Below are 25,316 nucleotides of genomic sequence, written 5' to 3'. Positions count from 1 at the left end.
AGTTGCACTATCAAGGGAGGTGAGCTACAAAGAGCCACTTAATAACCAAGCCTTTTCAAGTGGAAATCACTAAACTCCTTTGTGGTATCTCCAATTCCCCAAAACTTTTCACAAAAATTTTGAATGCTTTTTCACAATTTGTTTGTTTTTTGAGACTAAACTAAACGTGAGCAAGTAAATCTACACAAGTCTAGACGTTTCAAGGCAGCAAAGTAAAAAAAATTAAAGTTCAAACACTTGAAGGAAGCAAGGATAATCAACTAGTCGGTTTGCCCTAGGTGGAAGCTTGAAACATATGAAATTTTCAAGCCACTTCCACTAGTACTACACGTGAGAATGCTAACAAGGAGTTAGATATACCTGACCAGCTTCTTAATACTCCCTCCAAGCTTTACAAATTGATTTTAAAATACAAGAGAGGTTGCAAAATTTAAACTAGCCTAGAAAGTAATAAATGGCGGTTTTGATGACCAATTAGTGACGGTTTTGTGTTCAACTTTTCTAACACTTGTTTAAGTGTCTTAATCCGCCACTAATCCTTCAAATTTGATGCTCCTGGACCTGCAAAGAATCACAACAAAAGAGCTTAATGGTGGCTGCCTCACAAAGTGAAAGGAATGGTCACTCAAGTGAAGGAAGTTTAGGAGAAGTTTTGGTCACTAATTTAGGTCAAATTTTTAGGTCTTAGTGTCCAAACTTTTCCTACTCTTTGTTGAGCAATGCTTGATCCTTGAGCAAGGATTTGAGGCCACTTACAGCACAGGAAAATTATTGAAAGAAAACTAGACAAGCAATAAAGCACAATTTGGAAAGCTTATACCAAAAGTTAAGAGTAATATGTATATATGACAAGACTCAAAGAGGTTCAACAAGTAAAACTGGAAAATAAGACTCCAAATAAAGCTAGCACTCAGTTAGGAATGTTCCTAGATAGGTACTAGAGTAGATGAACAAAACAAAAAAAATTTGAAAGCAATTGGATAAGTATAGAACAAATAGTAGTCAAAACAAATAACAAGGAATCAAGTGATTTTTCACCGATGTACACCTCTCGGCTTTTTCTATTTAAAATGTTTTCTCTATTTTTTTTAATTCTTTCTTTTTCTATATTCAAGTTAAGAGTCCAGAGAGTATATTTGCCTTTTGTTTCAAATTTTTCTAAGATTCCAAGCTATAGAAACCGAGACTACAAGTTAGCCAAAAATTAGGTCAAAATTCAAGTAAACTTGAGAAACTAGTGCACTAGTCTTTAGGTTTTGATTTGGATTCCTTATGAACTCTTTTCTTTTGATCTTTTGAACACTTTAGGCTCTGTTTTAACTCTGTTTTTCCAGCCTTAATGTATATATATTTTTTTAAAAAAAATTTGAATCCAAAGATAATGCACTAGAAGTACTTGAAATTTTGAATCATAAATGTTTTTATAAGATTTTTTTTATTGGAAAGTGATTTGAAAACTTTAAGAACACAATGGAAACCTAACTCTAAGGAAACTTGCTAGGACTAATAGCAAATCATGAACACAATAAGGTAAAAGAAAAAGCACATTTAGGTAGGCACAAATGAAGTAAAACCGAGAGCAATATGTAGACACAAATTCAAAACAAAACTAGGTTAAACATGCTATTCAAGGAATTTGCAACATATAAAGACTAAACACAAACTTCTAAGATAAAACATAGATTCAAAACCAAAATCTAAATGCAATGCATGAGGTCCAATCACGGACACATACAAGGAATGGAGAGACTCAAAATAAAATTAAAAAATAGCACAAGCAAATAGCTCCTAAACAAGTTGATTGAAGGAGAAATTCAAGAACAATCAACAATGGATCCATGAACACAAGAACATCAACAATATAGATCCGAAAATGAAACTCTATTAAGACAAACAAGAACAACAAAGACAACACAAGACACGGACACAAAAGTTTGAAGAACTTATCTCCTTGAAGAAACCTTGCTCTTGATACCAAAATTGATAGAAAGAGTAGGAGAAGTGAAGAACTAGCTCCTCCTAAGCTCCTCCTAGGCACGGATCCTCTTCAATGGAGATGGAACTAAGATGTTGAACTCCTTGGACGAAGTTCTCCAGCTGAAGACAAGGTCAAGACCTTGAAGGAAGTATCCAAGCTCAAGCCTCAAGGGATTGCACACTTCAAAGTGTAGGAAACTAGGGTACGTTTTCCTAAGAAACTATGAAGGCACTCTCTATAGCTCTCTCTTGGGAATTCGGTGACTTAAGAATTGGCTGAAGCAAATTCAGTTTATCATATATTCAAAAGTGTCTTACAAAGGATAGAAGTGTTACATATATAGGAGAGAGACTAGGTTAAAGTTGGCGGCAACTTAGGCTAGCAAAGTTGGCGCCTAAGTTTGAATTTCAAATTTGAATTTGAAATTCAAACTTTGGCTTCCTACAAGCTTAAACCGGTTGCTACCTTCATTTAGGTGTCATTTAGGAGTGATTTGGAGTGAATTTGAAGCTCACATGGCCGAATCCACCCCATGCCATCCATGTGACTCAAATTCAATTCAAATTACTTCTAAATAATACTTAAATGAAACCTATTTCTCCTATTAATGTATACTTCAAATAATCCTATGCTATTGACCGAAATACATTGGTCCAATGAATACAATGAATAGGAAAAAATATAAGAAGAAGAATGAGCCCAATATTGGGTATCAAAAGCCCAAAGCTCAAGAAACCCAAAATTAAGCCCAAGACACCTAAACCCTAATCTATGGTCAAAATACAAGACCAACAACAAAGTAAATTCCTATACTAAGAAAGTACAATTAAACATGGTGTTCAATCAATTAAAGCCCAAGTGAGAAGCACCCTAGGCCCACCAAGCCCATTGGGCCCACTATGCTCTGAAGCAGTCAAATCTTCAAGTAACCTCCTGGCCATTGCTCTAGTGGTTGGGCCTTTAGCCCATGCTCTTCCATCATAAATGAGCTTGATGAGATCCGCTTGGAAGCCTACGAGAATTCAAAATTCTACAAGGAGAAAACCAAGAAGTTCCATGACAGCTTGATAGCTAGGAAGGACTTCGTGGTTGGCCAGCAAGTTCTCTTTTACAATTCTCGACTCGGACTCATGGGTGGTAAGTTACGATCAAATTGGATTGGACCTTTTGTTGTTACTAATGTTTATCCTTATGGTACAGTTGAAATCAAAAGTGAATCCACAGATAAGAGCTTTAAAGTCAATGGGCACCGACTGAAGCCATTCCTCAGCAATCCATCTTTGTTGGATGTTGTTGTAGAGGAGACGTCTCTACTTGACCCTGCTTCTCTCCCGCTGTCATGACTTAGGGAGTTTTCTTTCCCCCTCTCCTTCTTTACTTTTATTGCGCATGTCCAATTCTATTGATTGTTCTGATTGCTCTGATCTTCTGTTTGTGCCACATTGGGACAATGTGTGATTTAAGTGTGGGGGGGAACTGTTTTGGTTATATGTTTGTACGGTTTAATTTTTATTTTTGGGTCTAGGTTTTATGTTTAGTTGTTATGTACAGTTTTGCATGTTTCTCTTTGATTTCTGGGTTTTGATTGTTTGTAGGCACTTACTTCATTCTTGGATAGGAGTTTCTTAACACTATATAGTTTGAAATCCCTGTTTTTTCTCTGCTTGGAAAGATGATTTTGAGGTTTGAGAGGTTGTTTTAATTGTGACAGATATACCCTGTGTGAGGATTTGAGCCACTCTCTGTTCCTTCTTGTGTGTGTTATGCCTCTTGATTGCTTGCACAGTTGCCTTGTCTTAACTCTATTTGATACTTCTTGATTCACATGCATGTTTGGATATGATTAAGGCATTTTGATTCTCATAAGCCTCTAGCCAAATAAGCCTACCTTGAATTAACTCCTTTGATAACCCCTGCTGAGCCTACTTCCCCTTCTTTGTTTGAAGCTCATTACAAGCCTTAAGCGAAAAACCATGATTACCTTAACCTTAGGGAGTTTTGGAGCTTTGGAATTGTTTTGGGAATAAGTTCTTGAATAAGTGTGGGGGTGTGTGTATGTTTCATTGGATGATGTATATTGGCTAGTTGATTCCTTATGCTGTACACTTTACTTCTCTGCATGTATCTTATCTCATTTCAAATTTTTCGTATGTACTGTTGACTATGTACTGTTCATTTCAAAAAAATAAAACAAAAAAAATAAAACAAAACAAAAAAAAAAACAAAAAACGAAAAAGAGAAGTTGTTTGAGGCAAGAGAAAGAGGATTGATTATCATAGAGGTCATTAGAGGTTTCTGGGTTTGTTTCTTGTGCGTATTCTTGACTTATTCCCCATTGCTCCTCTAGTTCCTCTGGTTTGTAGTTACTTATCCCATATATTATCCTCTACCCTGTCCTTGGCCTCATTACAACCCTGAAAAGACCTTTTGATCCTTATGTGCATGTTTGTTGGATGTTGATTTTAGAGGCTTGTCAAATCTATCTGTTGCTTGTTTTCATGAGTGCTTTGAGAGTATACAGTTGCCTAGACACTTGAGAGATACAGTGATACAGTGCATCTAGTGAGGCTCTGTTGCTTTTGATTCACCTCTTGAGCTGATTGATTGTTTTGCCATGTTTTGAAATGCTTGGATGATTTCCATAAGTATCTCGTTTCTCTTACTCTTTGCGTGTTGGATGTTGTCTACTCCTTTTCTTTTCCGGATTCATTGAGGATTGTGTAAATCTGTTTGTCTTCTTGTTTGTATTCTTGTCTCTGTTTCCTCCTGTTGTGTCACTCTCTTTGTTGTCTTTGGAATTATTCCTTGCTCTGCTTTTTGATTTTGCCCAGGAGTGCAAATGGCTAAGTGTGGGGGAATTTGATAAGTCATTATTTCCCCTTATTTTCTTACCTTTCTGTACTTATTTTAATCTCTGATTTGCGCTTAATTGTTGATTATCTGCACTGTTTTCTATTTGGGCTTTAATTGGACCGGTAATTCATATTTTAACTAATTTGAATTTTCTGAATCTAATTATTCCAAATTTTTATTTTCAAGGCAGTTTAATAATTATCTGGGCTTGGAATTAATTTTTGGACTTCAAGTGGAGCTGCCACGTCATCTGCCACATCATCTGCCATGTCACCACTGCACCATTTTCCACCTCAGCATTTAATTTCATTTTGTATTCTGTTTTATTGTAATTTTTGGGTCAAACCTGACTTGGGGCCCATTTTGACTCTTGTAGGTTTTATTTTAGGGTTTTAGGGCAGCCACTAGGGGAGAGTGTGATCTGACTACGTAGCTGATTCCTTCTCTTTGTTTTTCTTTACGTTTTCTCTCTTGTTGTAGCTGTTCTTACGTTTTGCTCTCTTTGGCTATCATTTTCGTTTTACTCTCTTCTTCTCTTCTTATATGCATTTTGTATCTGAACTGAACCATTGCATTGAAGAAATACAGATTGTCGATTTTCATTTTGTTCTCCTTCCTTACATTTCCGTTTCCATTTTCGTTTCCATTTTCGTTTCCATTTTCGTTTCTATTTTCGTTTTATTTTCTGTTTGTATTTTCGTTTTTGTTCTATTTTCTTTAATGGAAGGCTAAAAACCCCTAGGTTGGCTCCTTAAGCAGATAGCAATCTCTATTTGAGGTTCAGTTATGGTTGTATATCTTTGTTCTGCTTTGTCTTCTTCATTTAACCTATGTATGAGTGTCCATGCTTAATGGGTTGTGCTCAATGCCACAGTTGCTTAATCTGTGAAGAGGTTGATGTTGTATACGTTTTCTTAATTCGTGTAGGGAAATCTCGGGTTAATCTTCGCTTAGTTGGTTAACTCGGATGGAACAAGGATTAAGTGGTTAATAGAGTAATCTTTTGAGAACCAGGGATAAAAGAGTTGCAATTTGAACAGGGAACCAATCTATTTTACTTACTGTGTTATTTCGTTTTATTTTGTTATAAACTGAAAATCTAAACCAAACCCCCCACTTCGTGTGTTTAAGCCTTTAACAGTAAAAGACGGTCCTTGGGAGACGACCTAGGAGTCACTTCCTAGTACTACATTTAATTGTATTTATTTGACCAGATACGGCTTCGATCAAGGATTCGCTAAAGGAAACAAATCCCAATATTGATGAGGATGAAATAGTGGAAACTCGCGATAAAAACTTCAGTAAATGGTTGAAACATCAAGTGAGTCAACTTACTCATAATTGTATATAATGTTCTTTTTAACGTTCATAATATATACTAAGTGATGCAACCATTTTTTCTCTTTGAAATCATTTACAGGTAAGCACAAATGAAGTTGATCAAATGATTAAAGAGATAAGTTATGGTCCATCTAAATTTGCAACTTCTTTTAATGGCTTAATAGTTAATGGGTATAGATTTCATACTAAGGACTATGGACATAATAAAGCCACCATGAATAGTGGGGTATGCATTCGGGGAAATATATATGGTGAGAATGATTTAGACTATTATGGAATTGTTGAGGATATATTAGAATTATCATATCTTGGACATCAAAGAGTAATTATCCTACGCTGCCACTGGTTTGACCCAAATGGTGTCACTATTGATGAAAGATATGGGTTGGTTGATATCAAACATAAATAAAATCTTCAATCAGATGAGCCATTTGTTTTAGCTAAACAAGCACAACAAGTTTACTACACAAGATATCCACAAAGTGGGGGTAGATCTAGTGATGAATGGTGGGCAACTTGCAAAGTTAGACCGAAACTTTTTATGGCTAAGACATTAAATGATGAATTTGGTGGATCAAATGAGCTAACTTATACTGATTATTACCAAGATGATGGATCCATAAGAGCACTCCAAAGTGTTATACACGATGAGACGATACCATTGTTTGATGGAATTGCTTCAATGGAAGAAGTAGGCAACAATGATATACATCATCCAATGGACAACTTGCATCATGATCACTTCATTGATGATATTGAAGATGATGAGATTGAAGATATTAACGAGTTCATAGATGATGAGGAATTATATGATTCAGAATCTAGTTATGATTAACAACTTGATTTTGAAAGGTGAATATATTCTAAAAGGTTTTAGTTTCAACACATTACACATAATTACTCATTTTTTAGTGTTAAAATAAGAAATAGATAAAAGGGTTTCTAATTGGTACTAGTATTGCCTTATTTGATTACTTGAGGTTCTTTATGACTTTAATTTCCCATATAAATGATCACTTTTTGTTGTTTTAATTTTATGTAGGTAATCATTATGCCAACTACTCGAGGAAGAGGACGTCGGGTTAATCAAGCCAATAATCCTCATCAGCTCACTCAAATTGCTTCGAATCCTCCACCACATGTTTCTCATCACTCACCTCGTACTCTTTTAGAATAACATTTTAATTATTAACTCTATATTTATTTAAATTCAATGGATAAAATCTAACTTTTCTTTACTATATTTGTCTAGGTGATGGATCTACTAGTTCATTAGCTAATGGTGGTGTTACATCAGCTAGTGGTGGACAATCATCTGATACCACCCCCTTGATTAATGGTGGTGAATCAAATACTATCCCAACATCTGATAATCAACAACCTACTATGGTGCCTTCAAGTGAAGATTCTAATGTAGAAGTTGATAGGAGGCAAATAATATCCGTGGAGGCATTTTCTAAACCGTAAGTAAAATTGAATTTATGAATATGATTAATACTTTAAATTCATGTTATTGTACTATTTGTGGTTTGAATTGAATTATAGGAAGAGGTTTGCTCAACAATTTGTGACTCGTTATATCATTTCTGAGGTAATGTCAAGGATGCCTTATGCTGCAGATTGTTGGAAAAGTTATTGCCCTGAAATGAAAGAAATGTTATTTAATGATTTTAAGGTAAGTAATTAATCTAATAGTATTATATATTATATCATTATATCAACAACTATTTTTTTTTACTTCAGTTGTATTATTGCAGGAAAAATATCGTTTTGCATCAGAATATGATCGTGTGATGGCAAAGGAAATTTGGGAAAAAACATGCATGGATAGGTATTCTGATCAATTGTGTAAAGACAGGGATAAAGCAATAAAAGTAGCAAACTCAAGAAATTATGAGGATTTAAGGGCTCACCAGCCTAGAGGGATGAAAGCTGAAATATAGAATGGGTTGATCAGACACCAGAATGGAAAAAGAAATATGTTGCTGGAAGACAAAACAGGGCTGCCCAGCCTAAAGCAATGGTGCACATAGGAGGGTCAAGAAGCTTCGGGCAACACAAAAAAGCTATGGTAATCAAATCATATTGAATTTTGTCAATAATTAATGAGTGATGTTTGCTTTATTCCTATTCTAATATTTGGAATTTGTTACAATTAAAATTGTGTTATTAATAATGTCTTAAAAATCTTTATCCATGGATTTTTTTTAAGTGCAATTTTTTTTTAATTCTTTAACAAGTTGTGAAAGTTGAAGGTTTTGAAAATTAATGAGTTTCTTTGGTAAATTTCATTACTTACAATTTGTACTGTAATCTTTTTACAGAAGGCACAAGAGAATCGTCCTATTTCTTATCGTGAAGTGTATAACAAAGTTCACAAAAAAAATGATGGTGAATTTGTCTCAACTAGGGCAAAGAAATTTATTGTATATTATTTTATATTTTAAGATTGATTATGTACTTTTTTAACCTCTTACTATTTCACTTATTTTTTTTTTGTTTATTATTTGTAGGAAACATATGAAGAATCAATGACACAAAAATATGGAGAAGACACTTCATCTCATCCTGTAATTGATTCTGATCTTTGGTTAAAAGCTACAGGTGAAAACAAGAAGAAAAGAGTGCATGGCATGGGACATAGCTTGGATCTTGGAACTAGTAGCTCTACCCAAGCTTCATCTTCAGAGGTTGCAGGTGCCTCTACAAATCTTACGCCTATGACAGAAGAACGGGTCATTGCAGTTATAAATAATGCATTGGCCTCTTTTTTGCAAACACAATTACCAGAGATGATGAGGCAAATAATTCAAGCAGTTCAACCATCAACAACACCATCAACCAACCAACATAGGGAGGATCAAGGACGAGATGATGATTTTACTAGCTTAGGTTGATTACTATTTAGGATGACTCGTTATTTGGCTTTTCTTTTTGTAAGACATTAATTAGTTTAGGTTTCTTTAAGATAGTATGCACAAGTTGGATTTTGTAAGACATTTAACAATTTGGTTTTGTAAGAGATATTGTTACATGCAACTTTTATTTTAAATCATGTCGAATTGAAAAAAAATTATGTAGTTGATTTAGATTTATTTAAAATATCAAATTAAGTGGCATATTTACAGGGATTCATGAGAGAATAATGTATATATAGATAAATTAGGAAGGTTTCGCGAGATATTAGCGAGGGATTCGCGAGGAAACTCAAAAGATATGTTGTGAAGGTTTCGCGAGGGATTAGCGTGGTATTCGTGAGGGAACTCAATTCATATGCTTTGATGGATTTGCGTGGGATTAGCGAGGGATTTTCGAAGGACATATTTGCGAGGGTTTAGCGAGGGATTTGCGAAGGACATATTTGCGAGGGTTTAGCAAGGGATTTGCGAGAGACCTCAATTGATATATTGCTACAGAGTTGCGAGGAATTAGCGACAATATCGCGAGGGATAATTGCGACGGAGTGGCAAACGATTAGCAAGGAAATAATTAAACAATATTTTGCGATGGAGTAGCGACAAAGTAGCGAAGGATATCTTGCGAAGGTTTTGCGACGTTGTAGTGAGGAAATATTAAATACAATTAGCGAGGGAATTTATGTTCTACATTTGCGAGGTGGTAGCGAAAAATTAGCGGCACAAATTTGCGACGGACTAGCGAAGCTGGTTGCGAGGGAAAAGCGAAGGAATGTAGCGAGGGAATTGCGAGGGATATGCATCTGTCGCTAATTAGCGACTTGAATTTAGCGAGGGAATGATCCCTCGCTAGTCCCTCGCTATTCTGTTTAGCGAGAGATTTGCGAGGGATCTTTCCCTCTCTAATTCACAATTTTCTTGTAGTGACAATTTCTTCATTTTTCTTTAACATACTTGGTGTGATCGTTCTTCCCAGACATCGAACTCTACCGGGTTTTTCTTTGCCAAAGATTGATTGAAAAGCTTGTTCAGCAGATTCACTACTTGAGGTTTGGATTGATTCTTGAAGTTTTGTCTAATTTATAAGAAAATAAACATTATAGTTAAAATACAATCAAGACATACTACTTTAAAAAATTGGTATTGAAATAGTAGACTTACAATCACAATTTGAGTATCTTTATCCACCTCTTTTCCTTTTCGACTCTGACGAGTCTCAATGAACATTTCAGCTTGAGAAACATTCTCTCCATTCTTCTTTTCTTGCTACATAAATTAGAGATTGAATAATAAGAAATGCACAAGAGGTACGAATTTATTGTTTTGCACATATAAACATAAATATAATACCAATTTTGCACGAATCCTTGCAAAGTTTGTAGGACCCATGCGGTGAATGTATTTCTGCTTTGCCCTATTGATAGCATTTTTCTGGCTTATATTCTGCATTGCATTGCATAGAAATTTTTTTTAAGTTCAATAATAAAATGTAACATCAACCAAAAAATAGTAGCAAAAAAATAGTAGAAACAATGATCCAAAATAGCAGAAATACCATAATTAGTGATGGAGTCCTCCTTCCATGATTGATGTAGAGTGTGAAGGGAGGAGACCTTGCCCTTGATCTAAGCTCACCAAAGGGTAGACAAAGGGAGGATTATGGTGAAGGAATGAAGATAGGCGTGAATAGGAGGTGTTTGGGCGGAAGTGTTTAGAGGGGTTGGTGTATGGTTGCTCAAGTTGGCTCACTCCAAGTGTAGGTGGAGGCCACTCTAGGGTTTCACTCTCCAAGGGTGGAGAATGAAGGAAGCTAGCCGAAACTAACCTAGGGACTAAGGATAGGATTTGAGGCAAGAAAATGTTCTCTCAAATTCATATAATCCAAAGTATTTACAAGTGGTGGGGTGTTGGGTATTTATAGGAGGGGAGGCATCTAGGGTTTCATTTGAGATGTGCATGGCCGAAATTCATATGGCTAATGCACTCCAAATGAAATGTAAATAAATCCTAGATGCAACTTGGTGGCCAAGGATGGAATCTATGGGTTTAGATTGGCTATATCTAGGTGCATGATAAGACCATGCAACCTTTGCCCTCCACTTGGACCTAAGCCTTTCTATCACCAAAAATACATCCAATGCTCACCAAAAATAGGCGTCACCTCCTAATGTGATACCCTAGCCCAAATTAAAAACCTAATCATCTAAAGCACCCCATAATACAAGGGTAAAATGGGAAATACAAAGAAAATAAATCCTATGACTAAAATACCCCAAAATACAAGGGTGAAAATGGAAAATATAATAAATCCTAAATTAATGAGGCTTAGGAGAGCACTAATACTCTATGATCATGAGGAGAGTGTCCTTTGGTGTGTGAACTCCCTCCTCCTCTTCAACTCTCCTAGCCATGGACCTAGTGATGGGGCCCACATGTGTCTTCAAGGATGGTCCTCCATCAATTAGTATTCAGAATCTTGCATGTATTTTCAAACATCGTGTTGGCCCTCTTGTTTTTTTCTTACATGTACCTAGTTTATCATAATAGCCATGAAAGATAATAGCAAATATGGTTACAGATATATATAAAGAATAGCAAAATAGAATAGACTAAACAATTATATAACCATTTATCTTACCACTTTCGTCTTGTAGTGCATTTTCTTCTTCATGACCATTTTTTTCCATGAGTTCTTCATTTTCACTTGCATCTCGCTCCTCCTCTTCTGAACCAAACTCCATATTTTCTTGAAGGAACTGATCAATTAACAGAGCTGGACACATTGAGACTTTTCTTGTCTTCTTTTGAGGGTTTTGGAGATTTTCATGTGAGTCATTATTTTCAGCTACTACCATTTTCACAGACTGTCTTCCATGAGATCCACTATGTTCAGCCACTGACTTTCTTATGGGCTCATTTTCTTGCACCTCATTACATTCAGCCATTGCCCTTTCTATGGGCTGCCTTCCATGTGACCCAGCATATTCAACTAGTTTCCTTTTGTTGGTTACCTCTATTGGAAATTTCTTTGGAACTTAAACTTGAGTTTTCTTGCCTTGTATGTTGGTTGCCTCTATTGGTAACTTCTTTGGAACTTGAATTTGTGTTTTCTTGCTTTGCATGTTGGCTGCCTCTATTGATAACTTCATTGGATCTTTAATTTGTGTTTTCTTGCCTTGCACGTTGGCTGTCTCTTTTTGAAACTTTTTTTCACTTACATTATTTCCTTCTCCTTGGTCACTTGTTGAATGGTTTGCAATGCTAAAAGTACCTTGATTGCGCCCTCTGATTTGGTTATCAAACCCTTTATGTTTTGATGTAACTACTGCAGTAGTTGGTGGCTTGTTTTTCTTGATATTAGTTCCTTGGACCTTAGTCATAACTCCTTTGCTTTGTTTAGTATTACCCAATACCTTTTCACGCTTAATTTGAAATCTCCTAAGTAATTCAGCACTAATTTCACTTCACCTTCCAAATTGAAGATATCTTTCTCATGTTTGTCTGTAGTACTCATATTTTACTTTAAAAATATTCCTTCCTTCTGAGTTTTGTACCTACAAAATGAATACTATAATTATTGGATAGTACTCATGCTTGCTGTAACAGATTACACATTCACTCCTAGACACCAAACAATAACTTCAGCATAACATGAGTGATAGAGCTTCACATAGCAAGGGATTAGTTTCGTTATAAAGATAAGACACTAACCTACTTATGATTAAAATTTTATAATTTTAGAGTTTGGCATGCATAATCAGATTTTATTTTAAAACAGTTTAGTACTTGTTGTAACAGATTTCACATTCAATCTTGGACAACAACTAGTAACTATTGAATAACTTGAGCTTTAGATATCCAAATACCATGGGGTTAATTTTGTTAGAAAGATAAGACACTAAGCTTTTCTTAATTAAAATTTTAGAATTTTATAGTTTGACATGCAATACCAGTTTTTATTTAAAATCAGGTAAATCCTTGTGGTAACAGAGTACACATCCTCTCTTAGACATCAAAGAGTAACTACTGCACAACTTGAGCTCTACGTCTCCAAAAAGCATGGGGTTAATTTTGTTAGAAACATAAGATACTAAAATTTTCATAATTAAAATTTTAGAATTTTAGATTTTGACATGCAGTACCAGATTTTATTTTAAAACTGGTCAATTCTTGCTATAACAAATTACACATCCTCTCTAAGACACCAAATAGTAACTAATGCATAACTTGAGCTCTAGGTCTCCAAAAAGCATGGGGTTAATTTTGTTAGAAACCTAAGATACTTAAATTTTCATAATTAAAATTTAAGAATTTTAGATTTTGACATGTAGTACCAGATTTTATTTTAAAACTGGTCAATTCTTGCTATAACAGATTACACATCCTCTCTAAGACACCAAATAGTAACTAATCCATAACTTGAGCTCTAGGTCTCCAAATAGCATGGGGTCAATTTTTTTAGAAAGATAAGATACTACGCTTTTCATATTTAAAATTTGAGAATTTTATAGTTTGACATGCAGTAGCAGTTTTTATTTTAAAACAGTTAAATCCTTGCTGTAACAGAGTACACATCCTCTCTTAGACATCAAAGAGTAACTACTGCATAACTTGAGCTCTAGGTCTCCAAAAAGCATGTGGTTAATCTTGTTAGAAACCTAAGATACTAAACTTTTCATAATTAAAATTTTAGAATTTTAGATTTTGATATGCAGTACCAGATTTTATTTTAAAACTGGTCAATTCTTGCTATAACAGATTACACATCCTCTCTAAGATACCAAATAGTAACTAATGCATAACTTGAGCTCTAGGTCTCCAAATAGCATGGGGTTAATTTTGTTAGAAATCTAAGAAACTAAGATTTTCATAATTAAAATTTGAGAATTTTATAGTTTGACATGCAGTACCAATTTTTATTTTGAAACAGGTCAGTCCTTGCTATAACAGAAGTCCATGAAGTCCAATAATTAGTCCTCTAAGACTGTGTATCCATTAGTCCATGAAGTCCAACAATGTGTCATCAAAATCAGACTCTTCTTCATATTCTTCTTCTTGCATAACATGCAAAGGTTTCTCGATGATTGTTGCGGGTATATCTTCCCTTACCCAGTTAAATTCACCATCATCATTTGGTGCATTTACACCTCTTGGCTCCAACTGGTCACTCATGTTAAATACATCTCGTGGCATTGTTTTCATAACATAATGCCTATTTTCATTAAAAGGATCTTGGACATAAAAACATTGGTGGACTTGAGAAGCTAGCACAAAAGGATCATCTTGATAACATCTTTTGTTGAAGTGTACACAAATAAGTCCATATTTGTCTTCTTCAACCTCAAACTAATCACACCTAAACAACACCAAATTGAAGTGGCCATAATAATCTAACTCAATGATATAAGTAATTGCTCCATAATAAGGGATAGATTCTATCTTGGGATTTTCATCCTTAGAGCTTGCATAACTAGGAGTTAACGAAACCAATGTCACACCAGAATTTTGAGTTTTCCGTCTTGCATCTCGTTTCATAGTGTGGAATCTATATCCATTAATGAGGTAGCCTGAAAACCTCTTTGCAACAGTATTTGGTCCTCTCGAAAATTCTTTGAGATGAAATGGCACATCATTTTTCATGGCCCGATTTCTAAACCATTCACTAAAATCTTGACTCTGCACTTTTGCCTTAGCCCACTTCCGTTTTTTAGTGTGACTATTAATACTATCATCATGCTCTCTACAATGACAACAATGTCATTTGTTAGTATAAAAATAAAATGAAATAATTTAGAGATAATCAATAGATGGAAAATGAGAACTTCTCGCACCGGATATAGACTTGAACTTCTTCACAATTGAATAAGATGTATCGATGGGCTTGGGCTGTAGATTGAAAGTCCAAAGCAAATGGTTCCCCATTTTTCTTCCCCCCTAAAGGACAACCAATACTTGTGAAGTAATCAGCTGCATCTACTTCACACAAATCACTGTTGTCATAATTTCGATTTTTTCTATTCAACCTTGTCTCCACATTTTTATGTAAATATCTTGAGCAAAGAGTCAATGCCTGTTCAGCCAAATACCCCTCAGCAATAGAACCTTCTGGCTGACTTCTATTACGAACATAACTCTTGAGCTTACATAAATATCTTTCTATAGGATACATCCACCGAAATTGAACCGGGCCACCCAATTTAACCTCATTGGAAAGATGAATAGGTAAGTGAACCATTATATCAAAAAAGCTAGGAGGAAAAATCATCTCCAATTGACAAAGTATTTCTACAATCTCTACTTGTAAGTAGTAGTCTAGCTCATGGACTTGGATAACTTTTTGGCACAAAGAACGAAAAAAATAACCAAGACGAATTAGAGGATGAGCCACTGCATTTGGCATTGTGCTTCTTATTGCTATTTGTAGTAAGTAATGTAGCATGAAATGGGCATCGTGACTCTTATAACCAGATATTTTCCTTTCAGTAATGTGCACACATCTTGATATGTTTGATGCACTACCATCTGGTAACTTACTGCCCTTGAAAACACCACAAAAAGTTGACTTCTCTTCTGAAGTCATTGAGAAACATGCTTTTACAAACTTTGCACGACCTCCACCAATATCAATTGGATGAAGATTCTTTTTAATGCCCATCTCTTGCAAATCATAACGGGCCTTAATATGATCCTTTGTCTTGCCTGCGATATCTAATAAAGTCCCAATAATATTATCAAAAAAGTTTTTTTCTATATGCATTACATCAAGATTATGACACAATGGATTATCAGCCCAATATGGCAACTCAAAAAAAATTGACTTCTTCCACGGGCCATCAATTTTTTTTGTCTTTTGGTATTTCCAAATAAATTGTTGAAATCTTTTAAGATTTCTAATATCTCCTCCCCTTTTAACAAACTTGGTGCAGATCTATGTTCTTGTTTTCTATTAAAAGAACTCTTATTAGCCCTCCAAACATGACCCACGGGCAGAAAGACACGATGATCCATATAACACATCTTTCGACTATGCTTCAAACAGATTGAAAAAGTGTTATAATTGCAACATGCACATGCCAACTTTCCTTTTGTGCTCCATCCAGACAACATAACATACCTAGGGTAATCACTAATTGTCCATAAAAGAGCTTCATGCATTTGAAATGTTTGATTCCTTGAGGCATCATATGTCTCTACTCCTGATTCCCATAACTCCTTCAACTCCTTAATCAACGGTTGAAGATACACATCGATATTATTTCCTGGAGACTGTGGTCCGGGAATCAGTAAAGACAACATCATATACTCAGATTTCATACACATCCATGGTGGAAAATTGTATACCACCATCATCACAGGCCATGTACTATGCGATAAGCTCATAGTCCTAAATGGATTAAATCCATCACTAGCCAAGCCAAGTCTTACATTACGAGTCTCGGAAGAAAAATCAGGATGAAGCTTATCAAAGTCATTCCACACGTGGCCATCAGCAGGATGTCTGAGCTTCCTATCCTTCGAGCGCTCTTCTTCATGCCACCTCATTGAGTTGGCTGTCTTTGAACACATAAACAACCTTTGAAGCCTTGGAATCAATGGAAAGTGTCTCAAAATTTTTGCTGGAACTTTGTGCTCATTTTTTCGTTGCTCAAGCTTACTGTCAACTTGGGGGAATTCTTTCCATCGTGAAGCTTCACAAAATCTACAAGAATTGTCATTCTCATAGTCTCCCCAATATAGCATGCAATCATTTCGACATGCATGAATCTTTTTATAATCAAGGCCAAGGTCTCTAATCATGGACTTTGCTTTATTAAAAGATTCAGGAATATTTAGATCAGGAAGGGCTTCTTTGGGTAACTCCAAGTGAGCAGTGAATGATGCATTGCTCCACCCATGTAGACATTTCAACAAGTACATTCGAATTATGAAAGATAACGTAGAGAAATTTTTACATCCTGGGTAAAGTTCTTGTTTTGCCTCATCAATCAAATTGTAGAATTTCCTAGCATCTTTATTAAGACCTTTGTTAACTCCCTCTACTTCTACCACATTTCTAAAAGTGTCATACAATAACCAATCAATGTCATCACGTGAGTCCTCTTCATCTTCTATGTTTTTGTCAATTTCCATTGGCCTTGATATTCGTTCGCCATGGTGTACCCAAACATTGTAGCCTTCCACAAATCCAATAGCTATTAAATGATTATAAACTACATTTCTTTTTTCCCAACAACAATTTCCACACTTGGCATAGGGGCATAGAATCTCTTCTCCTTGAGGTCTTCCTTTACTATAGGCAAAGTCTAAGAATGACTCAACACCATTGATATAGTCTCTACTAAACCTTGGTAGTTTTGTCCACTTTTTATCCATCACTTTTAATCTAATCCAAATGATAAGTTCACATATTATAATAATCATAATGACATATTTCTTTAAGTAATTTAATTAATATTATGCTACTGAAAGATTTAGAAAAAGGCTATATTAATTTTAAAATTAAATTCAAAATAAAAAACAAATTTCAAAGGAATAACATAAACATCACAATCAAGCCTAAAAATAATGTTTTAAAATGCATTTTATATTCCATGGTAAAAAGAAATACAACAAAATACTTTACAAAATTTAGTCAAATCAAATATATTACTTCTAAAATAATTAAATAACTTAAACTTACCGGGAGTAAGACAAAGAACTTGACCTGATGAACAATTGTTATGTTTTAATTTCCTCCGCAACACCTGTGACAAATAACAAAGCTTTTTTATTCACATATTAAATAAATATTATTCCTTTTAACTGATATGAATAAAAAGGTTTTTAATTTTATTTTATTTCTTATTGATATGGAAGTAAGTATCATCCTAGGAGAGAAAACACTAATACTTTACCATTGTTCCAATAACAGAATTTGCTTTCTTATTTTCCTATTCACTTTTAAGTTAATAATAAGGATAAAAGGATTCAAATTCTATTTAAGTCTAATGTTTTATTATTTATATTTAAATTCAAAGGAAGTATATAAATGAAAAATGTGAAATATGGCAACAAAACACAACCTCAAACAAGAAAGCACCAACTCAGGGTGGTTAGCAAGAAAGTTTGATCCATCTATAAAGTAAAACCACAAATTATAAACTCATCAAGTTTATTTTTGTTCATCATCCAAAAAGTTTCATACTAATAAAGATTTTATGTTTATTTATAAACTCATTCATTTACTTATTCTAACGGTGTAATACTCTGTTTGTATCACAATAATCATGATAGTTGATCCTGAATGACAAGTATGCAGGTTGCACCTTAGTTGATACTGAGTGACAAGTATGTAGGCTAAACCTTCCATTCAATCATTCTTAGAAGACATGGTTTTAGTGTAACAACTTCCAGTCAGTCATTTAATCTCTGTCCTCTTAGCATAAAAGAAGAACAACATGGAATCAGTAGAGTACATGTTGACTTCTTTGTATAAATTAAAATGATAAATACATAAAAGCAATTTTTGGTAATTAGCATGTAAAATATTTCAATTTCACAGCATATTCCTGAGAAATCTCTAATGCAGTACGCCACCAGTACTTATATTTTTGGAGAATAAGTTGAGAACAACTCTGTAAAGAAACCATCTTATGTATATATTAGAGAAATGTTTTAAGTACAACTTATAGTGTAATAGATCATAAAACGGAGCATGTTTTACTCTTCAAAAAGTGATGGGGGAGAAAGCCTAAAAAATCTAGTCCAAACCAACCAAGTCCCGAAATTACTGTTAAAAAAAATAGAAATTGAATGAATGTTAAATGTAATTTCTAATTTCTACAAGTCAAAATATAATATCTAAATGCATTTATAAGCAGGACTAGCAGGCAGTGTTGTCTCAAGTGTCTTTTTTTCTTAGACATATTAATCCACGGAATGGGGAATTCTAGAAATTTAACATGCATAAAACTTTACATAGTTCACATTTCTGAATCATAGATTTTTATGTGAGCGCACCCCAAAACATGGACTACAAGCTGCAGAATCAAATACAATTGTGCTAACTGTCAAAATTAATTAATTGGAAAATAAATAGACAAAACTTATTATTCAAGATGGACTATAAGTTGCAGAGTCACACTTACTAAAAAATAAATTGACAAAACTAGAAAAATCAAAATACATGGACATCTCTTCGGCTCGATTTTTAACATGTTTTTTCTACCATTTATTTTTAATATTTGTTGAATAGTAATGAGAAAAATTTATCTATATTTACCATTTATTTTCAATTTCTAAACAATTTTTATCTATAAGACATAAAATTTATCACAGAAGACAGGTGCATTTTCATTTTTATGGATAGAAGAATAAATTCCATGCAGCATAAAAAAGTCAAGACAAAAAAATGAGAACCAAGGTGCAGAAATCTATCCTGTTTATCTGAGCATCAGAAAGGCCAACTCCCAAGTCCTATTATCAGAACCCCAAAGAGAAGCCACAAACATATTCCTATTCCATAACAAAACTGAGGGGAAACAGACTCCCTCAATTTAGTCCCCATGGATTTTTATCACAAAAATAATCTCTCAACTAAAACATCATCCTTATAGAGAACTAAAGTAGTGACACAAAGGACGAATTTGGTAGATCCTTATAAAATTTTTGTTTTAGTCCTTATGAAAAAATTATTTGATTTTAGTCCCTTCATTTAATAAACAGCCTGATGGCACACACGGATCCTTGGCTTCTCTCTTGATGAGGAAAGAAACATCATCTCTTCTTAGATTTTGAATTCCTTATCCGAAGACTCTCTAATATGACATTTATGCTGATACAACAAAATATATCTGGAAAGACCTTCTAGATTGGTTCAAACATAAAAATGAACCAAGAAAAACATTTGAAAAAAGATCTTATACGCAGGACCAAAATCAGTCAGTCAACATTTTTCACATCTGAAAGGAATTAGGAAGAATTTAATTAACTTCAGCCTCCATGCGCACTTGCACATATGGAGTAGTGCTCGAGCATTGATTGAAAATGCACAACAAGATTGCACACTTACACTTCTCATGGCATGGGATTAAATTTTTGTCAAGGGTTTGAAGTCAGATTCTACTATAAGATCCTCTTCCCCCTATTACTAAAGTTTACTCACTCATTATTCAATATGAAAAACACTAAAGTATCTGGGGTCAGTTCTTCACCCTCCCGATTTATTCCCGGACAGCCTTTGATGTTAAAAACGTAAATAGGCAACAATCTGGTGACACTGGAAACGAAAATGCCAAAAACGAAAATTCCATTGATAGGTGGTTGGATACCTAAGATAAAAATAACATAAAGAGAAACAGATAAAAGGCACAGAGAAGAGAAAGATGAGAAAGATATCATACCTGAGAGGCGCCTAGTAATAGCAATCGTAGAACAACTAGCTAAACGTGATGAGAACGATGAAGAGAGGAACGCACAGAGATGAGAAAGATGAACAACTAGCTAAACGTAATGGGCAAATTTTAGGGATTTTGTTTTTTGATTTTAGGAGACGAGAAGCTTTTTGTTTCCTGCAAATTAATATTTTTAGAATTAAAGATAGGGAGAAGTTTCATTTTTTTAATTAATATTTCTCGCGAATATGAAAGGGTGGGTATAATCTTTAAGCAACGTTTATAAGTGTTGCCTATTAACTTTAAAGAAATAAACTTCTTATTTTAATAATAAACATGGTTAATAATATATTTTGGCAACATTTTTTATTGTGTTGCATGATATAAAATAAGCAATAATTTATAAATTGTTGCTTAATATCAATTTTAAGAATGGTTTTTAAACTATTGGGTAGAGAAGTGGCCATGATTAGAAATTTGTTGCTTGTCTCATATTTCAAGAACAATTTTGTTAATATTGAAAAGAGAATAGTGCACGCTTTGATCAAGTGTTGCCTATATGTGCTTTTAGGAACGGTTTTATGATTGTTGTCAAACAAAGTGCCAACAGTTTACAAAATTGTTGCCTATTCCATATTTCGAGAACATTTTTTTAGGCGTTGCCTAAAAACTCGTTGCTTAATATAAAAAAGGTTGTAGTATTCCTTGAGTTAAGTAATTCTTTTTTCACCGATTATTTTTGTGTTTTGTGTTCTTCCATGTCTCATATTGGTTGTTCTGTTTGGATCTAAGTTTTTGCTTAAAATTTGATGGATCCAAGTTAGTGATTTCTAATTGTGTTCAATCTGGCAATTACTACAAATTAGGTTTCCTACTTGTGCTTATTTTTTTGGTTTGATTGAGTCATTGCTTATTTCCTTGATTTGATTCGGCTGTTTCATTGAGTATGCATGTGTTTTGATTTTATTTTTGAATCTTAGTTTTGTCAAGTCATGTTAGTCCTTTAAAATGTCAAAAAATATTCAAGATGTGCTTATGTTCATATGCTGAAAATTTTTGAGTAATTTTTGAGTATTGGCCAAACCTCTCTTTTTAATCATATGTGCCTTGCTTGCTTGCTTTTATCTTTACATTTTTGAGTTCATGTTCATCATTAGATCATTGGTGAACTCCTACAGTTATGTTTCTATTGTGTTTCAATAGTTTTCAAATTCTACTTTCCATTTCAAATCTTGATTCAATTGTACCTTGAATTTTAAGTGATCTATTTTACTTCTAGTGCATTATTTGTATTGGATTCAAATTTTAAAAGATTGATTGCTGAAAAATAGAGGAAATACAGAGTATATCAAAGTCAAAGAGTTTGAAAAGAAAAGAAAACAAAGAACAAGAGAATCCAAAACAATTTCCAAAATTATAGTGCACTAGTACTCTAATTTTCACTTGAAATTGGTCATTCTAGTAGATCCGGTTTATATACATTTGATTTGTAACAATTTTGATGTAAAAGGCAATTTATCTTTGTCGCCACCGGCCCGAAACGGGCTTTCGGCATTCGCGAAGGATGGTTGGACTCTTTTATTTGTTTAAAAATATGGATTGCTAGAATGACTTATTCTCAAACTGAGACCTTGTCAAACGAGCAATTTTATTAAAAGGCTCACCAATCCATGTTAATCCTAAGCGGGACCCTCCATGGATTAGCAGTTTTCATAAAAAGGAAGGGTTCATGGAGTCGCCACCAATGTTTTACTCAAAACATTGGAAAAAGAAGTTTAAGGCAATCGATTCAAAAATCGACTTCGGCCATGACAACCAGAGTCGGGTAAGGGAGTCGGTTACGCGTGGGGAAGGTGTTAGCACCCCACAGCGCCCCTTTCGGGTTCCCTATGACAGATTATTTCTAAAAATAATAGTGCGAAATTACTAAATTACCCCTATTTATTCTAAACAATTATAACTTAACTATCTACATGATGACAGTTAAATATATACACAGAAAGCAGTAAAAGGAAGGTCTTAAGAAGAAACCTTTGAAGCGTGCTTTTATATTCAAGTAAAACTGGGAAGCTTTTGGGCGTTCCCTCGCTCTACAAGCCCGCTCGCTCCCTCCTAGAAAATTTTAACTATGGAAATCCGGAGGATTTCCCTTCGACTCAGTTCGAGACTCAAGCAAAAAGCTCAGAACTCGAGAACTTTGTCGGATCAACTCTCCGAGTGATTTCTAGGCAGAGCACTGCTCAAAAAAACCCAGAATACTCAAGAAGAGGGTTAAAACTCAGTGTAAAAGTGTGGAATGACGTCCAAATGACGTCCTATTTATAGGGATGAGGCGCAGTACGGCCCCTGGGTTCAATACGGCCCGTATTGAGTTTTTGTACTTCAATACGGCTGTATTGAATTCAGTACGGCCGTATTGAAATACAGAAACTTCAATACGGCCGTATTGGTTTCAGTACGGCCGTATTGTAGTACAAAATGTGCAGTACGGCCGTACTGAACTCCAAGGAGGCCGTATTGAGCTCCAAACCTCCCACTTTCTTATTTTTGGCTACTCTAAGACCTCTAAACCTACAGATAGTCATCCTATGGTCTTCTGGGAGTCCTTCTGGCTGACTTTCCTTTGATCTTTGAGAGTCTTCGAGTCTTATTTCCGACCCGGACAATTTTAGGGGTCTACAGCTGCCCCCCCTTTACTTAGTCAAACGGCCTTTTGGTGTACCGTTTGATAAGTAAAGGAGTTGACCCAATTGTCCGGGGAATAGGCCATCCTTCCGACTTGTAGTGTCTTCAGGTGGGAAAATTGTTGAGTAGCCTCTCCAGGTTGAGTTTGCCCTCTCCAGGGTGAGTATTAGTCGTCGCCTCTCCAGGCTCGTGCATACCTCCGCGCTTCTAGTTACTTTGGTAGCGTGAGTCTTGCCCTCTCCAGGGTGAGTTTGCCCTCTCCAGGGTGAGTATTAGTCGTCGCCTCTCCAGGCTTGTGCATACCTCAGTGCTTCTGATCACTTTGGTAGCGTGAGTCTTGCCCTCTCCAGGGTGAGTTTGCCCTCTCAGGGTGAGTTTGCCCTCTCCAGGGTAGCTGAGTTTGCCCTCTCCAGGGTGAGTTTGCCCTCTCCAGGGTGAGTTTGCCCTCTCCAGGGTGAGTTTGCCCTCTCCAAGGTCTGCGGTTTGCCCTCCCCAGGGTTTGCGGTTTGCCCTCCCCAGGGTCTGCGGTTTGCCCTCCCCAGGGTTGCGTACCTCCGTGCTTCTAGTCACTTTGGTAGCGTGAGTTTGCCCTCTCCAGGGTCTGCGGTTTGCCCTCCCCAGGGTTTGCGGTTTGCCCTCCCCAGGGTCTGCGGTTTGCCCTCCCCAGGGTTGCGTACCTCCGTGCTTCTAGTCACTTTGGTAGCGTGAGTTTGCCCTCTCCAGGGTCTGCGGTTTGCCCTCCCCAGGGTTTGCGGTTTGCCCTCCCCAGGGTCTGCGGTTTGCCCTCCCCAGGGTTGCGTACCTCCATGCTTCTAGTCACTTTGGTAGCGTGAGTTTGCCCTCTCCAGGGTCTGCGGTTTGCCCTCCCCAGGGTTGCGTACCTCCGTGCTTCTAGTCACTTTGGTAGCGTGAGTTTGCCCTCTCCAGGGTCTGCGGTTTGCCCTCCCCAGGGTTGCGTACCTCCATGCTTCTAGTCACTTTGGTAGCGTGAGTTTGCCCTCTCCAGGGTCTGCGGTTTGCCCTCCCCAGGGATTTGTGATGATTTTGTCTCCACAGTCCACGATGTTGTTTCGACGATTGTTTTTGATTTTTGTGCCACTGAGGGCTGGATAACGCAGGGATCCGTCTAGGGGATGTGCAGTTACTCATAGGTTCTTGTGTCCCAACTTTCCATTGCGTAGTTGGTGCCCACTGGGAAATTTTGATTCCGTGGGGATGCAGACACAAAGATGCTCTTCCTGAGGTGAGCGATGCCTTATGATTGGCTGACGTCCTTTGACGTTGGTGGAGTATCCCGGTTATCCTTATTCGGGTATCTCTTTTGGATTTTCTGATTTTTGCTGCCTCTGTGTAGGCTGTTATCCGCTGGGGATTCTGGATGTTGATTTTTGATTGACCTCTTCTGTTAGGCAAATCATCTTGATGTTTAGTGGTTGGCTGTACGCCCAAATTCCGCTTGGGGAATATTTATTGATATATTTTTTATTTTGCTCCTTTTGTAGGGGTGCCTCTTGAGTAGGCGACTGGGGATTTGGGGATCTTATGTATCCCAGAGTATTATTTAGGAAGCCTCTGCAGGCTTAGCCTCACTCAGCGCTTGAGTTAGAGAGCTATCTTCCACTGAGGAAGTTTCAAGTCCTTTGACTGAATATTTTGCTTTGGATGATCGCGCTTCCATTAGGGATTTTGACGATCTTGCTTTGATAGCTCTCGCTGGGGATTTGTTCCATGAGCTTAAGCTGAGGTTTCTCTGGGGAGTATTATTTCTGCGAGCCTCTCCAGGCTCATTTATTCTGTACAGTTGGGGAGTATTATTTCAGCAAGCCTCTCCAGGCTCAATTATTCTGAGAGAGTATTGTTTCGGCAAGCCTCTCCAGGCTCAGTTATTCTGAGAGAGTATTATTTCGGCAAGCCTCTCCAGGCTCAGTTATTCTGAAGGAGTATTATTTCGGCAAGCCTCTCCAGGCTCAGTTATTTCTGAGAGAGTATTATTTCAGCAAGCCTCTCCAGGCTCAATTATTCTGTACAATTTTGTGGATTTTCTATGTTTGCCTTTTATCGATTTTTGGGCTTTTTCCGTATTTTGCCTTTTTATTGATTTTGGCTTTTTCTGTATTTTGCCTTTTTTGTTGATTTTGGCTTTTGTTGTACAGAAATAAAAGTGCTAAAAGA

The 25,316-nt window shown here is 35.9% G+C and overlaps 2 protein-coding genes and 1 long non-coding RNA gene across 7 annotated transcripts; 1 reads left to right on the top strand and 2 right to left on the bottom strand.

Moving 5' to 3' along the window:
• Positions 1-246: 246 nt before the first annotated feature.
• Positions 247-20,668, bottom strand: LOC114915618 (uncharacterized). 5 transcript variants are annotated; one of them, XR_014432446.1, is made up of 8 exons: positions 20,469-20,667; positions 18,393-18,502; positions 17,768-17,831; positions 11,726-12,641; positions 10,643-11,617; positions 10,438-10,530; positions 10,249-10,353; positions 9,735-10,162 (listed from the first exon to the last, which is right to left on the bottom strand). XR_014432446.1 is itself a non-coding variant. In XM_083070896.1 (7 exons), the coding sequence occupies exons 4-7, from the start codon at positions 10,643-10,645 to the stop codon at positions 7,753-7,755; spliced, it is 261 nt and encodes an 86-aa protein (XP_082927022.1). In that variant the 5' UTR covers positions 10,646-11,617; positions 11,726-12,641; positions 17,768-17,831; positions 20,469-20,667; the 3' UTR covers positions 1,074-7,752. The 5 variants fall into 5 exon arrangements, 2 of the variants coding, with proteins under 2 accessions (XP_082927022.1, XP_082927021.1); XR_014432447.1 differs by having other exon boundaries at positions 18,393-18,495; XR_014432445.1 differs by lacking the exons at positions 9,735-10,162; positions 18,393-18,502 and adding an exon at positions 247-561 and having other exon boundaries at positions 20,469-20,665.
• On the top strand, positions 8,522-9,017 carry LOC145955755 (uncharacterized). Its single transcript, XR_014432448.1, has 2 exons — positions 8,522-8,598; positions 8,686-9,017. It is a non-coding gene; the product is annotated as an uncharacterized LOC145955755 (long non-coding RNA).
• Positions 12,669-17,753, bottom strand: LOC145955754 (uncharacterized). Its single transcript, XM_083070893.1, has 2 exons — positions 14,919-17,753; positions 12,669-14,827 (listed from the first exon to the last, which is right to left on the bottom strand). Exons 1-2 carry the CDS (start codon positions 15,842-15,844, stop codon positions 14,434-14,436), a joined length of 1,320 nt encoding a protein of 439 aa, XP_082927019.1. The 5' UTR covers positions 15,845-17,753; the 3' UTR covers positions 12,669-14,433.
• Positions 20,669-25,316: the final 4,648 nt, after the last annotated feature.

The sequence above is a fragment of the Cajanus cajan genome, chromosome 3, assembly GCF_000230855.2.
Source record: "Cajanus cajan strain Asha chromosome 3, NIPB_CcT2T_4, whole genome shotgun sequence".
Classification (NCBI taxonomy): Eukaryota; Viridiplantae; Streptophyta; class Magnoliopsida; order Fabales; family Fabaceae; genus Cajanus; species Cajanus cajan.
Note: the sequence above shows the minus strand (reverse complement) of the source record. Positions and strands in the feature narration are given on the sequence as shown.

Excerpts from the sequence above, each read along its gene's own strand:
- LOC145955754 (XM_083070893.1), bottom strand. The coding sequence starts at position 15,844 with ATGCATATAGAAAAAAACTTTTTTGATAATATTATTGGGACTTTATTA. Across the intron at positions 14,828-14,918 it reads GAAGTTCAAGTCTATATCCG|AGAGCATGATGATAGTATTA; the intron begins GTGCGAGAAGTT and ends TTGTCATTGTAG.
- LOC114915618 (XM_083070895.1), bottom strand. Across the intron at positions 10,354-10,437 it reads CAAGGATTCGTGCAAAATTG|CAAGAAAAGAAGAATGGAGA; the intron begins GTATTATATTTA and ends TAATTTATGTAG. Across the intron at positions 10,163-10,248 it reads AAGATACTCAAATTGTGATT|ACAAAACTTCAAGAATCAAT; the intron begins GTAAGTCTACTA and ends CTTATAAATTAG.